Consider the following 16,236-nt stretch of genomic DNA (forward strand, 5'->3'; position numbering starts at 1 on the left):
CCATGATTCCTGCAATGCTGGGAGCAGTCCCAACCCCTCCCTTGTATTCCCTTTTGTGATGTTATCTTTGTGAGCCTCAAAAAGTAAATTTTTAATGACATTCATAGGGTTTTTACTTGGCTGACCCGGGTTCAGTGTGAACAGGGCCAACCCGGGAATAACCCTGGTCGAAGGTGCAGTGTGAAAGGGGTCTGTCCCGGGTCGTAGCTGGGTTGTACTCGTGTTCAAAATCCCTGGTCAGAGCAGAGTTTGCGATGTGAAAGGGGTATTTCATATCTGCAAGGAGCCTTCTGTTTGCATCTCCATCTCTTTTGTGTTAAATGGAAAATAGATTAGTTCTTAAATGATAAATCCTTTTCCCCCGAATCCATAGGGGACACTGGAATATATTATGTATCTGTGGAGCTGGAGCAGTCTCGGCACCAGGGGTCTATGTACTAAGCCTTGGAGAGAGATAAAGTAGATTGAGAAAGTACCAACCAATCAGCTCCTAACGATCACTTTAGAGGTTGTGTTTGAAAAATTACAGATAGGAGCTGATTGTTTGGTACTTTATCTCCATTCACTTTATCTCTCTCCAAGGCTTCATTCATAGACCCCCAAATTCTGAACAGCACAAGCTCCTCCTCCCCTATACCCCATCCTGTGCCTGCAGCGTTCCGTTATTACCAACCAAGGACAGAGTAGGAGGAGAACAGGAGAACCAGGTACTTAGAACACACATTGAAAGGGAGTGCAGTGGCCTAAGCCGCCAACACCCAGGTAATAACCCCAAGCAAAGCCGGGTGCATAAGGTTCAGCGTCCAGTGTTCCCCATGGTTTCAGAGAAAAGTATTTATCCGGTAAGAATCAAAATCTCATCTTCTCTGGCATTCATTGGAGACTCCGGAATACTTTGGGAAATCCCAAAACTGTCCCCTTAAGGGCAGGAATGCCCCTGTGCTGTGCGTAGGACCCTTCGCTTGAAACTAGCATATACAGTGGTGAAGGTGTCTTAATGCTAGAAGTGAAGGAAGCTTGTACAGAGGACCACCGAGCAGGCCTGGAAAGCTGCTGTGCCGAGGCTCCACGCTGAGTCGACCAGGTGAAACCAAATGATTAGGACAAGCAGGCAATCAGTGAGCTCAGACCAGGCATGTGTGCCAAAGAGATGACTGACAGAGGCAGGCCTACACAGTTTATGGCAGGTATGCACTTAGTTATCCAGGTAAGTAATATTAGTACCAAGTGATGGAGTAAACTCACGATTTCCCCAAATGTGTAGATATTTAGTGACCTTAGGGTAGATGTATGAGGCAGTGAAAAGAGTGAAGTGTGCCAGTGGAGAATGGCAACCAATTAGCTCCTACCTATCATTTAATGGAATGTACTTGATAAATGCAATCTCAAAGCTGATTGGTTGCTGTGGGCAACTTCTCCTCTGACACACTTCTCCACTCTTTTCACTGCTTCATACATCTACCCCAGAGTAACTTTCCCCAAACTGTCAATTAATAGGAACCCAAGCCTTATAAGTATCGGCAATAAGAACATTACCCTAGTGAATAGTCGGGATTAAAGTTTTAGGCAAGTGTAAAAGTGCAGCTGTGAATAAGGTGAGAGTTTTGCCACCTCTTGTTGACAATTCGTGGAATGACCACAATCCAGAATCTAGTCTAATGGTGCATATACACGGTCAGAGTTTTCTTCAGATCTGAATGATAACAATTGCAAAAATCGTTCATATCTGAAGGAAAATCTGACTTGTCTGAACGATGCGCATTCCCGATGGTCAGATAACGATATCTGACATCTAATGTGTTTGCAGTCAGTTTTGGACGATTTCAGTCATTTTTAATGCAGTCAAAAATCGTTCGTAGTTCAAATCATTTGCAAAATCATTCAAAACACTGGTCAAATCGTTCATCTGACCGTGTGTATGCTCCATAAGATGTACCAGAACAAAGGTGCCAGTGGGATTGCAGATACTTATGGAAAGCCCTCCCCTTTTTTAGTGTTAATCATTCTGTACCTGGCAATGCAAGGTTCATTTTGTCACCAAACAAAATTATTAAATACATCACTTATAGGGAGAGGCAACATTTGGATATAGTATAACAGTTTTGAAAAAATTACAGCTATGCTGCCTATGATGGACAATGGGAGATTATTATTATTTTTTATTATTTAATTGAGCCATGATTTTGATGGGAGAGAAATTATATTTATATAAATTATACAACATAGACGGGAAATTCATTATTTCAAGACATTACGTGTACTTCCAAATTGGGTGGATAAGAAGGGTATACAGCATCCTTGGTTTCAGATGCCCACATACATCTAGCCACCTTGCGCATTAAACAGCCCTTTTAGTCACGCCATGCATTGGTGCGATTCTGTAGACACTGGGTGTATCTGCATGCAAAATGTTACATTGGTGTCACAGCCGCTGACACTGTAACGTAGTATTTGCATGCAGCTATAACTGCAGTCGCACACAGATTATAGGCATGCCGCATTATTTAATCAGCAGAATCTGCTTGTGCGTCCTATTCGCACCACTTTGCGAATAAGACACATTTTAAGGGGAAAATTTTCCCAAAAAGATGCGTGGCATCGTTGTGTAATGCGACTTGTAGCACCCCTATGATAGATGATTGTGGACACATCTGTATACTCGATCCTGCAAATGTGCCAAATAGCTTTGTGGTATCCAGATGTTTGCAGCGATGTAAGTGGATCAGATACCAGGAACAACATGCTGTGTGCAACTAAAGATATTTTCAGGGCCTGTGGACCAACCCAAATATCTTGGAATGCACATTGGGGGCCTGATTCAGAGATGTACGCTAATGCCGCTTCAGCTGCAAATTTGTATGCAGGGGCTGTGCAAAAATCCGAAGATGTTGCAGCTTCCAAGATTTGTATTGAGATGCCCACTTACGACTTTGCAATTTCAAGTGTACGACTACACAGGTCAGTCGATTATCGAACTTCTGTGTAACCCTATAGTCGCACAGAATGGCCGGTGGAACTGAGACGCCAGAGCCATTTTCACTTCGTACAGGATCGCAGTCACAGGCAGAGACACACCCGGAAAACAGCTGCGATGCTATTGCGCTTAAGCCGCCACCTCCCCGTTGCAGCCCACAAGCGGTCCCTGTCTGTCAATCAGTATGCAAATAAATTCTTCACTGCGAGCAACATCGGTAATGAAACTTGACACATTGCCAGTGCAACTCAGACGCATGCGCAGACCATCAATCGCTCAACTGCATAAACATCGGCATTGCATCAACTCTGAATCAGGCCCTGTGAATGGAGGGTAGATGCTAGAGATTCAAGTACCAAAGGAAATAACAAGGGCGACAAGGTAAATGCTTGGCACGTACTTTGTAGAAAGGGGTTAAATAGTTGTTTTCCTCAGTTTGTGAGAGGGATTAGAGTGCAGTCTGAATTAACATTGGGGTGATCCAAATCTCCGGAGGGTTTCATACAGGTGGTACCATAAACACTAAAACAAAATATTTTTTACATCTAATGATAACGCAATGTCCCTATCACCTGTATTACTGTCCCCCAGAGACTGGAGAAGTAATTTACAAAGGTTGCTACTGTATTTCCTGCCCCTAATTTAGGTTTGATCTTCATGAACAATATGCGGTAGTCAGTGTAACCCTTTCTGCTATAATTTTTGTAAATTTATATAACCAATGTTTAGAAGGGATATGGGTCAATTTTATGTTGGAGTGGTGGGATATCTGCCCAGTTTGAGCAAATCATTAATAATAACATTATTGAAATAGGCTGGAAGGCTTTCTTTAGAGATGAAAGTGTTGAAAACAACTGTTAATGCATCCACTAGCTTGAGTTGCAGGAGTTTGTATCTTTGCCCCTAAACCTATCAGGGCTAAAGGGATTTCAGTGGTTTTAATGACGTAATCACAGATGCTACCTCAGTGGTGTTGATAGAAGTGGGAAGGAAGCATATTGTAAGTCAGTAAATTGAGGTAGACCAATGTTCTGCCAGAATTTTTTGTTTTGTTTGCTACATCAATAGTCCTGCTGGTATAGTTTTTCAAAAAAAAGCAGGGCCCTCTTTCTTCATGTACATTACTTATACCTTTATTTACTACTTACTCCCCACAAGGGCACCTAACACTTGGTTGCTTACAGTACATCCTGCTGCTTATTTTGAGTTATGATCACTAATGTAGCAATGTGTATAATAAACCATGTCCTTGTCCTCCATTGTATTGTGTTGTAAGTCACTGGTGTCTTGTTCACTTATTTGTTTATGTACTTTGTAAGGCGCTGCAGAAGACTTGTGGCGCCATATAAATAAAGGATGATGATAATATTACAAAGGTTTGAAACACATGAAAAATCTTTCCACCTCTTATGGTGCGAGACACTAGAATCATCTTTTCTGGATGGAATAAAAGTACTGGACTTATCTCCCTGTTGTAAATTAGAAAGTCAGCGGCCTACTTTATTACCAAGCCTATCAAACATAAACCTGTTAGAGTTAATATACTTACCCACCTGCTGGACAACCTGGTCAAAGTGTGTTTTGTGGGTCAAGTATTCAAATTTATTAGTCAGAGAAGGGTGAGCTCTCATACCTTGATAAGCGTCTGTAAGATCATGCTGAGCAGACCAGAACACCTCATACTGAATAGTTTTAAATTGTTTAGAGCAGAGGTTCCCAAACTCTGCTATTACAGTCCATGTTTTAAGGATATCCATGCTTGTGCACATGTGAATTAATTAGTACCTCAGTCAATTTGATTTAACCATCTGGACTCAAGCATGGATATCCTTAAATCCTGGACTGTAATGGAGGAGTGCGAGAACCTCTGGTTTAGAGAATGAGCTTATCTTGCCTTTGGTGGTTTGCCAAAATAAAATAATTGTTCAAAGTTAGAGTGTACATAGAAGTATCAAGTGGACTGAAGCATAGTTTTAAATGTTGAGAGGACGATTGACTAGTTGGAAAACACCAAAGTCTATAATTGCTTGTGACTGCTGAACTGTCCATGGTTTACTTAAGAGCCCCCCTCATGGTCAGTGAGGCTAATGGGTTCTATACCAGCAGAATTGGCTTTTGTAAGTAGAGATTAAAATATCCTCGAGGATGTACCGTGTACTCAATGTGTACGTGAATTCATGGTCAGTGAACCAGTGAAATGTTCTAGGCGCCTAATATTTGCCACATTCAACTGTTTGAGAAGATAGTGGGCACCATCCTGATATAGATGAGGTATGAGGTTCTGCAGCAAAGGAGGGATTCTACTCAGTACTAAATAGGCGTACTTAATAAGTGGCCACTGAATGAAAATATACGCATATTTTAAACAGGGCTATACAATGAATGTATAATAAACTTGTATCCCTTAACATGTAAGATGGATATTAGTATTAAAGTATATATTTTTTTTTTCAGATAATCTTTTGAAAAGAGAGATTTGTGAAAGAAATTTTAAAATGTTTAAAGCAATCTTTAATTTACAGGTAAGATACCATATTTTGTTTCTGCTTAAATATTTTCTGTTACAGGTAATTCAATACCTTTGTTATTTTTCCTTAGTGACTTTTCAAAAAAAAAAATCATTTGTTATTGTTTACATGACTCTTGTTATATTATTTTACCTCATTTCTATGCTGGTGTTGCTTAGTCAACATGCAAATTCACTATATGTTCTGATGAAACAATCACCGGCAACTCTGGCAACTGAATAGATGCTGTGCGCTTGTGTGAGATGAGGTTCTGCTGGCAGACTCATGTTCTGTTCGCATGCACTGCTGCTCAATGTACTGCGGTGACTGACTGGATCGATTTGCTCCACTTGCAACGCGTTTCACCTGTGTAAGGCTTCTTCAGGATTAATGGTGCGACCACCCAACGGTAGTCCTGTTGAAGCTAAATCATGCAGAAACCTTATTAAAGAAAGCCGGTTTAGATTAGGAGGATATTAAACAAAAAGAAGCTAGGGGTTGTTAGAGATGGGCGCACATGCACAAAATCAATACATTAAGCTTGATTTTTATTAGTTGTTATACTAAAAATTCCATTCACTGGTAATGGTACAGTGAAAAATAGAGGTAAAATTTAATTAATTTTTTTTACCTCTATTTTTCTCTGTACCATTCCCAGCGAATGGCTGGGACCCGAGGTGTTGTGTTCCTGGCTCCGGCGGCTGTTCTCCTGTGCTGTGCGACTCCCTCCTGCTTCCTGGCAGTGACCTCCGTTGGCCCGGCTGCGTTGCTTGCTGCTTGTCGCTCCTCTGATTTCTTTTAGCCTGTCCTGGTGGCGTGGGACGTGTTGGGGATCGGCGGCTGGCATTTTGAACCTGGCGGTGATTGCCTGTCTCCTTTTGTGGTTTCTGCTGGTCAGCTCTGGCGGTGTACTAGCCGTCGTCATCTTGCTGCAGGGGCAACCTCTCAGCCACTGGTTTCATCTCTCTGCTGTGCTGAAGGTACTGCACTGGGGCAATTACTCCTCTTAGATTGGTGGTTCTGGTTACAGAGATTCTATAATTATTGTGGCTGATATATATATATATATATATATATATATACCATGTCTAGTTCTCTGCAACAAATCCTCCAGGCTATCAATGCCTCCACACAGAGACTTATCAGTAAGTTTGACACCATGTCAGTGGATATAATTTCTCCCTGCTATGCCCATCAGAAGTTTTGAGACAGGGTGAAGCCGGATACTCACCTGATTTCTGATTTTACAGTCCTCACAGTTGATGGGACCGCCTGCATCCTGGATTCGTTCAGCATAGCTGTGGGCCTTTGAAAGATTCTTCCCATAATCCTATTTGGTGCACTGAAAGTACGGGATTTATTGTTTAAGTATATTGCAAGTTTTCCTGTTTCTCCTCGAGTGAGCTGGGACAGGGACTCTTCCTCTATTTCCATCCTTTCAAGGAGCCGAGGCCTGGCCGGACTAATGTGTAATGATTTGCAGCCCATTATCAGGCCTTACTAATTGTTACATTTAATGTGTATTCTACATATCCTGTTTTTCACTACAGTTTTTTTTTATTATTATTCAATCTTTTTTAATTGAAATTTTAGATTACAAACAAAAGAATAAAATAGAGAAACATGGCAGGGAATACAGATCCAATACGACATACAAATTGTTTTACACCAATATAGAGAGTGAGAAAAAAACTTATTACATTGAATAGGATATACTCATAATCCACTAACATAGTGAAAGGGTATAAAAGAACCCTCTCATCCTAAATTTCTTCCTTCCACCCTGTCTACCCCATCTGTGTCACGCCTGTCTGTGTGCCCCTCCCCTTTAGAATGTAAGCTCTTGCGAGCAGGGCTTTCTACTCTCTTGTACTTCTCCTTACTTTATTTTCATCTACTTCTTACTCCCCACTAGGGTTGCTTATGCTCTGTTGCTTATTTGGGTGTTATGGTCACCAATGTATCAATGTATATTATTCTTGTCCTGCATTGTATTGTACTGTAAGTCACTTTTTTGGTTATGTACTTTGTAAGGCGCTGCGGAACACTTGTGGCACCATATAAATAAACGATAATAACCTGAAGGCACCATTCGGTTTTACAACTTTGACAGCAGAGATAATTAGAGCAGGCAAGCAAAATATTTAAATATACTTCCAATTAAATCCTAAATATACTAATCATATATCACAACAAATATCTGTCAAAATAATAATACAGAACAAATACACCCAAAACAAACCTCCTCATAACCCCCACCCTGTATAACCAAACCCAACATAGTTATACTTTGGATCCCCTAACACCCATCCTCCCCTAAACTACACTAATCTACCTACCATCCCTACAGTGAAGCATGGTGGTGGCAGCATCATGCTGTGGGGATGTTTTTCAGCGGCAGGAACTGGGAAACTAGTCAGGATAGCAGGAAAGATGAATGCAGCAATGTACAGAGACGACATGAATGAAAACCTGCTCCAGAGCGCTCTTGACCTCAGACTGGGGTGACGGTTCATCTTTTAGCAGGACAACGAACATAAGCACACAGCCAAGATATCAAAGGAGTGGCTTCAGGACAACTCTGTGAATGTCCTTGAGTGGCCCAGCCAGAGCCCAGACTTGAATCCGATTGAACATCTCTGGAGAGATCTGAATATGGCTGTGCACCGACGCTTTCCATCCAACCTGATGGAGCTTGAGAGGTGCTGTAAAGAGGAATGGGCAAAACTGCCCAAAGATAGGTGTGCCAAGCTTGTGGCATCATATTCAAAAAGACTTAAGGCTGTAATTGCTGCCAAAGGTGCATCAACAAAGTATTGAGCAAAGATTGTGAATACTTATGTACGTGTGATTTTTTTAGTGTTTTTTTTTTTTTTTTTTATTAAATTTGCAAAAATCGCAAAATATTTTTTTCTCTTTCATTCTTTCATTATGGGGTATTTTGTATAGAAGTTTGAGGACAAAAATTAATTTATTCCATTTTGGAATAAGGCTGTAACATAACAAAATGTGGAAAAAGTGAAGCGTTGTGAATACTTTCAGGATGCACTGTACATCGAACACAGCGGATATGAAATAAAATATAAGATAGAAAAAATAAAGGAGGGTTTTTTAAAAAAAAAGTATGTAATGCATTTCCATCTAGAAAGCTACATTGTTAATTACATTTGTCTCATGGAATTTATCTGTTTGCAAAGACTGTGGTGTAATGACCTTGATTGTAATTGGTATTACCTGGGTGGGGGATGTTGTTCAGTGATGCCTAGTTTATTGTAGGATACCGCTTGTGTTTGCTCAAATCCAGTGCTAAATTTCTTCTGTGATTAGTGGCGCATTTGTGCTCAGCTGTAGTATGTCTCAATTAGACTTACTTTACGTTTAGATTCAGTATAGAGGCAGCCGTGGATGGCGATGGCAGCCGTGTATTATAAGCACGAAGTGTATTATAACACAAAGTGTAACTTATGTAACGTTAAAAAAACAGTTTAACAAACCTTGAACTACATCTACAACCAGGTAAAATCAAAAAAGCCATAATATTACAAATGTACTCTATGAACATGCCTAGAACGAAGAGAGGCACAAACAAAACCCTTAGCGCTATGTGTGCAAATGCTAGGAGCTTAGGAGATAAAATCTCAGAGCTAATAGTAATAGTGACTAGGGATGATCTGGATATTGTAGCTATTACGGAGTCATGGTGCAATGAAAAACATGACTGGGACGTAGCTATACCGGGATTTACTTTATTTAGAAAAGGCAGAATAGGAAAGATTGGAGAAGGGGTAGCAATGTCTGTGGAAAAACAACATAAAAATTACTTCAATTCAAAATATTGCAGAAAAAGAGGCCCTTTGGGTGACCATAGAAACAGGGGAGAAAGACGTTAGCACCTGGGTGATTTACAGACCACCAGGTCAGAGGGAGGAACTGGTCAGGAACCTTTTACAAGACACAACTAAAATGACTTTAAAAGGAGAGGTAGTAATCATGGGAGACTTTAATCTACCAGATGTAAAGTGGGAGGGCTCTTTTGCAATTTCCACTAGAAGTGGGGACTTCCTAAATGCCTTGCACGGAGCATCCCTCAAGCAACTGGCAATAGGATATCAGATGTAAGTGTTGGAGAGAACCTAGGATCCAGTGACCATCGAGCAGTATGGTTTAGAACAGCGGTGGGGAACCTTTTTTTCTGCCGAGGACCATTTTCATATATATAACATTATTCGAGGGTCAGAGCAGGCCACGCCCCCTTCTTGTGGTGTCTCACGGGGGTGGGGTCACGATCGCCGGTGATAACAGCAATGCCTGGAGCATTCTGAGGATGCTCCGGGGGAGCTGTAAGGGCAGCGGTGTGACCGTCTGAAGGCTCCAGGTGGCACTGCTGCATAGATTCTGGCTGCAGGATGCCATTCTAGACACCCTGCTAGTCAGATGAGTCTAGCAGAAAAAAGCTCAGAGGGCCTTATACGACCCCTGGGCCTGAGGTTCCCCATCCCTGGTTTAGAATAACGACAGGATTCGACTCATGCCACACAAAAACAAAGGTGTTAGATTTTAGGAAGGCTGATTTTGCAGAGATGAGGAGATGTGTAAGCAATTCATTGGCAGATTGGAGGAATTAGAAGGAGTGCAGAAGAGGTGGGAAGAATTAAAAAGTGCATTAGAGAAAGCAACAGATCTTTGTATCAAAAGGGTTAGGAAAGGCACATGGAAAAGGAAGCCAGTTTGGTTTACAAAAGAAGTATTTGCTAGTGTGAAAGCAAAAAAGAGGGCATTTAGGAAATATAAGCAGACTCAGAATAATGAAGACAAAGAGTATGTGTCTTGTCAGAAGGAAGGAGACCAATAAGGTGATCAGATGTGTAAAGGCACAGGCTGAAGAGAAAATGGCCCAGTCAGTAAGTAAAGGGGTCAAAAAAATGTTTGAAGTATATAAATGAAAGAAGAAAATCAAATGGTGGAATAATAAAAATGAAAACAGACAGTGAGAGTCTTGTGGAGGGAGACAAGGTCATAGCAGATCATCTAAATGGTTATTTTTGCTCGGTATTCACTACAGAAGGAGAGGGCAAGTGGCCACAGTTAAGTTGCAAGGATATACATGAGGTAGATACAAGTATATTTACTGACGAAAAGGTCCTAACAGAACAGACAAAACTGAAAGTGGACAAATCAATGGGGCCAGATGGGTTACATCCAAGGATACTAAAAGAGCTTAAAGGGGTGCTGGCAACACCATTAACTGAATTATTCAACCAGTCTCTAGCTACAGGAGTAATTCCAGAGGACTGGAAAAGAGCAAATGTAGTCCCACTGCACAAAAGTGGAAGCAAGGAAAAGGCAAGTTACTACCGACCAGGAAGCCTTACATCAGTGGTAGGGAAAGTAATGGAATCACTGTTAAAAGAAAGACTTGTAGAACATCTCAAATCCAACAATTTACAGGATCCCAAACAGCATGGGTTTACTAGGGGGAGATCATGCCAAACAAATCTTATTGATTTTTTTTGACTGGGTGACTAAAGTAATAGATCAAGGGGGGGGGCCATAGATGTAGCTTATCTAGACTTTAGTAAGGCTTTTGACACTGTCCCACATCGCAGACTGATAAATAAACTTGGGACTGTATTCGAAGATGGTTAAATGGATAAAAACTTGGTTGCAGTATAGGAAACAGAGTTGTAGTAAATGGAGTGCAGCCTTAGGAAGGTATTGTGACAAGTAGTGTGCCCCAAGGTTCTGTACTTGTTGGTGACATTGCAAATGGTATTAGAGGGAAAGTATGCCTTTTTGCAGATGACACAAATATATGTAACAGGGTAGACACACCTGGAGGGGTAAGACAAATGATGGAGGATCATAATACTCCCTGTGCCAGGCGAGTGCTCTGCGCTCATTATGGTGTGCAAAATTGGGTGCGTGGCCTAATTACCATAGGCCACGCCTCCTTATGTGACGTTATCTAAAGGGGTGTGTCCGCATGGCACGCCTCCAAATAACGTCAGGCTGGGGGGAGCCTCACTAGCTGGGCTTCCCCATGCCCTGTAAATGCCGCGCGCAGCATCCATTCAGACTCCGAGGTCCCGGCACAGTTGCGGTGGCGGGGGTCCCCAACCCCCCGATTTGACCACCGCGTTCCACTTTGGCCCACGGGTGGAACAGCGGGAATTGGGATGCTGGGGAAGGGTGCGCCCTCTATGGGTGGTGCCCCTGTTCAACCGCTCAGGTTGAACACTCCTAGAGCCGGCCCTGTCAAGAACATGGCAACTACAGTTTAATGCTAAAAAATGCAAAATTATGCACTTGGGTCTCAAGAACCCAAAAGCTAAATATAGGATTGAGGGTACTCTAGTGGAAATTAGAGAGGAGGAAAGTGATCTAGGAGTCACTATTTCAGGTGATTTAAAGCCAGGTAAGCATTGTAACAAAGCAATGAGAAAGTCAAGTCAGATTCTTGGCTGCATAGGGAGAGGAATCAGTAGCAGGAAGAAAGAAGTAATAATGCCACTGTATAGATCATTGGTACGGCCTCATCTAGAATACTGTGTTCAGTTCTGGAGGCCACATCTCCAGAAAGATATAAATACATTAGAGACTGTACACAGAAGGGCAACTAAAATGGTACATGGCCTACATCTCAAAACTTATAAGGAAAGAATAAGAGATCTCAATATGTATAGTCTGGTACAGAGAAGGGAAAGGGGGGGGGGGACATGATAAAAACTTTCAAATACTGCATATCATGGGTTTTAACAAGGTGCAGGAGGGAGACATTCTTGAAAGAATAGAAGTACTAAAACACGAGGATATGCACTGAAACTGGAGGGAGGGCGATTCAAAGGAAACTTGATGAAAAATGACTTCACAGAAAGGGTAGTAGATAAGTGGAATAGCCTCCCATCAGAGGTGGCGGAGGCTAAGACAGAAGAACAATTTAAACATGCTTGGGATAGGCAATATCCTTACAAAGAACTGAGGATCACATAGGGTAAAAAGGTACCAAAAGGTAAAAAAGGGCAGACTAGATGGGCCAAGTGGTTCTTATCTCTTGTAAAATTCTTTGTTTCTAGGGTCTGTAATCAACACAAAATATACTGTGTAGGGTCTCTTTCTAATCATACACTTAATTTGCCTCAAATGATGTTCAATCCCAAAAAATATTAACTATTATCAATGAAGACAGTGCTGCATATTTTGGATTAATTGCATTATGTGACTCTGTAGTAGATGATTAGACCATGAACTTGGTTATGTATAAAAACGGTATGCAGTCGGGATGCCGACGGTCTAAATGCCGACCATCGGCATCCCGACTGTCTAATGACCGGCGTCGAAATCCCGACGCCTGTCATTAGACCTACGCCGGGAGCCCGACACCTGACTTACTGGTCGAAGGTAAGCCGGGAGTGGACAGACGCATGGGGGGGAGGGTAAGGGGCTCCCGGGGGGACTTAGGGTTAGGCTACGAGAAGGTGGGGTTAGGGTTAGGTTCCCCCCTGGGAGACTTAGGTTTAGGCAGCGGGGAAGGGGAGGGGGTAGGTTTAGGCACTTTGAGGGGGGTTAGGGGGGAAGGTTAGTAAATAGAAAATATACTTACCTGTCGGGATCTTCACTGCCGGGCTTCCGCTGTTGGGTTTTGAGGCCGGTGGCAAATCATACTGATCCCATAAGAACAATTGATGAAATACCAATAGAATTAATATACACTACATCTTAAGGAGCATTTTTTTTTATCTACCTATTTCTACGTAATATAATGCTCTACTTTGTATTGGCTGCCATGGAGTATTTCCAAGACTTGGCATTGTCTTATCGATACCTGATTTAAACCTCTAGGCAATCCTACCTATACCTTCTAAAATCCTACCTATACCATCTAAAATTGTTGCAATTTAGCGTAATAAGTCACACAGTAAATAAATGCCTTCAGACTTTGAATGTGTTTCCAAAGCACAAAAAGTTATTATTCAACATAAAAACAGATGGTTAAACGTTGTGATCTAAAGACAATTAGCGCAAAATAAATCATACAGACCCAAGGTACAGTTGTTACATACGCATGCGCTCTGGCCCAGATACCGGCATCAGCATTAGAAACCTCCGTCAACCGCACAGCAAGAAGACTCCAGACTGGGGTCAGAGAACGCACATATATACTCTTTCAGGAATTTGAAATACAATAGGCAAGTTTGGCATGATTCCATTGGTTCTTCTTAAAGGTGTTTCTGTTACAGGATAGTTTATTGGACAATTTCAAATGGACACAAACAACCTCCAACCGCCCTTTGTGTCCTTCCCGCTGCATGCTAATCGAAGCTGTTAACATTACAGAGTACATTTTAATATTTTAACTCTCTATAGACCATAGTTTGCAGACGCATGTTCCGATCTTCTCACCGATGGTACCGGAAATCTGTGGAGACACAGTGCGATCAGTACAACACCAGACACTGTCTGCTTACCATGTACTAAACTTTAGATATCAAATAACATTTATTACACACCATTAATAATTACTGAATAAACCTTGAATATTACACTTTAATACTAGGGAACCTTTCATGTAAGTGTGCAGTGCGTAAGTATTAGGGAATTGGGAAAAGACGCTAGTTAGCGTTGTGCGACTGTGTTTTGTGGAGTACATTATGGTACGTGTTTTGCAGGGATAATTCGTTTATATGTTTTAGCGACTATCTGTATTTATGTGGTGAGGACTTTTAACTTCTTTCCATTGCGTGGGAATCGCACGACGCTAAATAATAGCATCGCCGTATGTACTTATAGTGGCGAGTTTCACTAAAATGGCGCTGGGCGGCCACTCGCAAAATGCCGTCTCATTGCCATTCGCAAAATGGCGTTGCGCAGATCTAATTTTAAACCGATCCTGTCTCAGCCAATTAATTAACAGTAAGCAGTTAATTTTACTTTCTGGTATATTTTTTATTGTTTCCTATTGTTACTTTTATTGCAGGAAGATTTTGATATATTCCTCTCACTAGAGGAATATGAAAATAACTCATTGGTTTTACAGCTCAGAGAAGAGCACATTATAGCCTATGAGACTACCATGTCCATGTCTAAATCTGAAAAGGCACCAGAACAGAATCCAAGCCTTGACGAGCATTCCAAAGTGCCATCAACAGAGTTCGGGCTGTACAGACTTGCATTGCTTTTGAAGCTCACTGAGCAGGAACTTGGTGCAGAACTGGCCTTAATGACTTTAGCTTCTGGGAAGGTTGAAAAAACGCTGCAGATTTGCAGGTATAATACAGCATATGATCATACTAATTTTAATATTACATTTGGTCCAGATTATTTATTTTGTAACTAGTTAGGATTTTTAGTTCTGTGGCAAAGCTTTGACCTATTCTTACCTGTATATCTATTTTGCTTCTTTCCTCACATTACAAAAAAAATTAAATAAATGTAACAGTTCATCTGTATTACTTCTTTTTTTTTTTTTTTTTTTTTTTTTTTTTTTTTGTTGCTTATGTAATTGGTTCGAAATATTAATGTAAAAGAGACACCTATTGAACCTTTTTGTTTTGTTAGGAGCAGATTCAATTAGCAACAGGACTTTTCATACTGCTGTTGCTCATGGGTTTAACGCTCTGAGATATTCAATTACTTACCTATTTCCACGTGCGGTAAATCCGCGGTTAACACATAGCTACCAGGTTAAGTGCCCGTAACTTTGGATTTACCCCACGCAGTAAGCCCCTGGGGATGCAAGGGGCTCCAAGGAAAAATCTGCATTACGTGCACATTCTGGGGCTTACCGCACTAGGTAACGACAATGATTGAATACATTAGCTCAGGGCACACCTGCAGCCGCGTGGTAAAATAATTTAATCTGCCCCATAATGTTTTGTACTGATGTGTATATGTTCTTGCCACTTGGATAATACTATATTAATTCTAGATTTATTTTTGGATTTGAAATCTATTCAACAAACTGTACTCCAAACAATTCACTATGAGTGACACTTATTTATTTATAACCATGATATATTTCCTTTTTAGGGATTTATATGAACATCACTGCAATGCTCAAACTGCACATTTACTCTTTCTGGTTTCCCAAAAACTATGTCAAATGTTGGCAGCAAATACTCCAATGATAATTCCTCCAGGAATGAACCTCACTGTTGTCACTTACCAGTTGGCTTGTCAAGCATCCACCATATGCAGTCCAGGTAATATCCAGCTCTGTTAGCATATAGTAGTCACACATCTTTTTAGTGAAGGCTCTTTTTGTTTCACTCTCTTCCTCTTTTTTCGGTGATTTAAATAAAATGTGTTTGTTTAGTTGCTTTATGCAGTTCATTATATTTTTCTCTACCATGTTTGATTTACTTTTTTATTGTTTTGGGGTTATTTTGTTTTTTTGGGTTGGGCCCTGGTGCAGGTAGGTCATCTTTGCTATTTGTCATGTTTTTCTTTTTTAAGTGTGTATTTTCTGTTATAGTATGTCCCAGTTTGATATCTTGACTATTCTTTTTTAAAAATATATCTTGCAATATTGGTGGGAGTAATTCCCATATAAAAAGCGTAAAAAAAAATACTATTTTATTTGTGGAAAATTCATCTAGATGTGGCATTATTACAGGAGAGACTGACGTTTGGAATTATCTGGGATGTTTGGCTGTGGCGCATGCCTTTCAATAATTATTAGAGGCGCTTGGCACTGCCTCCCTTTGCTGCCGGCCAGCAGCCGCCGGAAACTGGGACACAGCAGCTCTATACGAAGGC

The 16,236-nt window shown here is 41.1% G+C and overlaps 1 protein-coding gene across 1 annotated transcript in view; it reads left to right on the plus strand.

The window, feature by feature from the left end:
- Positions 1–16,236, plus strand: part of KNTC1 (kinetochore associated 1) — a 295,100-nt gene that overhangs the window by 171,497 nt on the left and 107,367 nt on the right. The window contains exons 33-35 of the mRNA XM_088449172.1: positions 5,429–5,496; positions 14,456–14,745; positions 15,508–15,680. Coding sequence (XP_088305298.1) covers positions 5,429–5,496; positions 14,456–14,745; positions 15,508–15,680 — 531 coding nt within the window. The remainder of the gene's footprint in view (positions 1–5,428; positions 5,497–14,455; positions 14,746–15,507; positions 15,681–16,236) is intronic.

The sequence above is a fragment of the Taudactylus pleione genome, unplaced genomic scaffold, assembly GCF_031769625.1.
Source record: "Taudactylus pleione unplaced genomic scaffold, aTauple2 ptg000479l, whole genome shotgun sequence".
In the NCBI taxonomy this organism is placed as follows: Eukaryota; Metazoa; Chordata; class Amphibia; order Anura; family Myobatrachidae; genus Taudactylus; species Taudactylus pleione.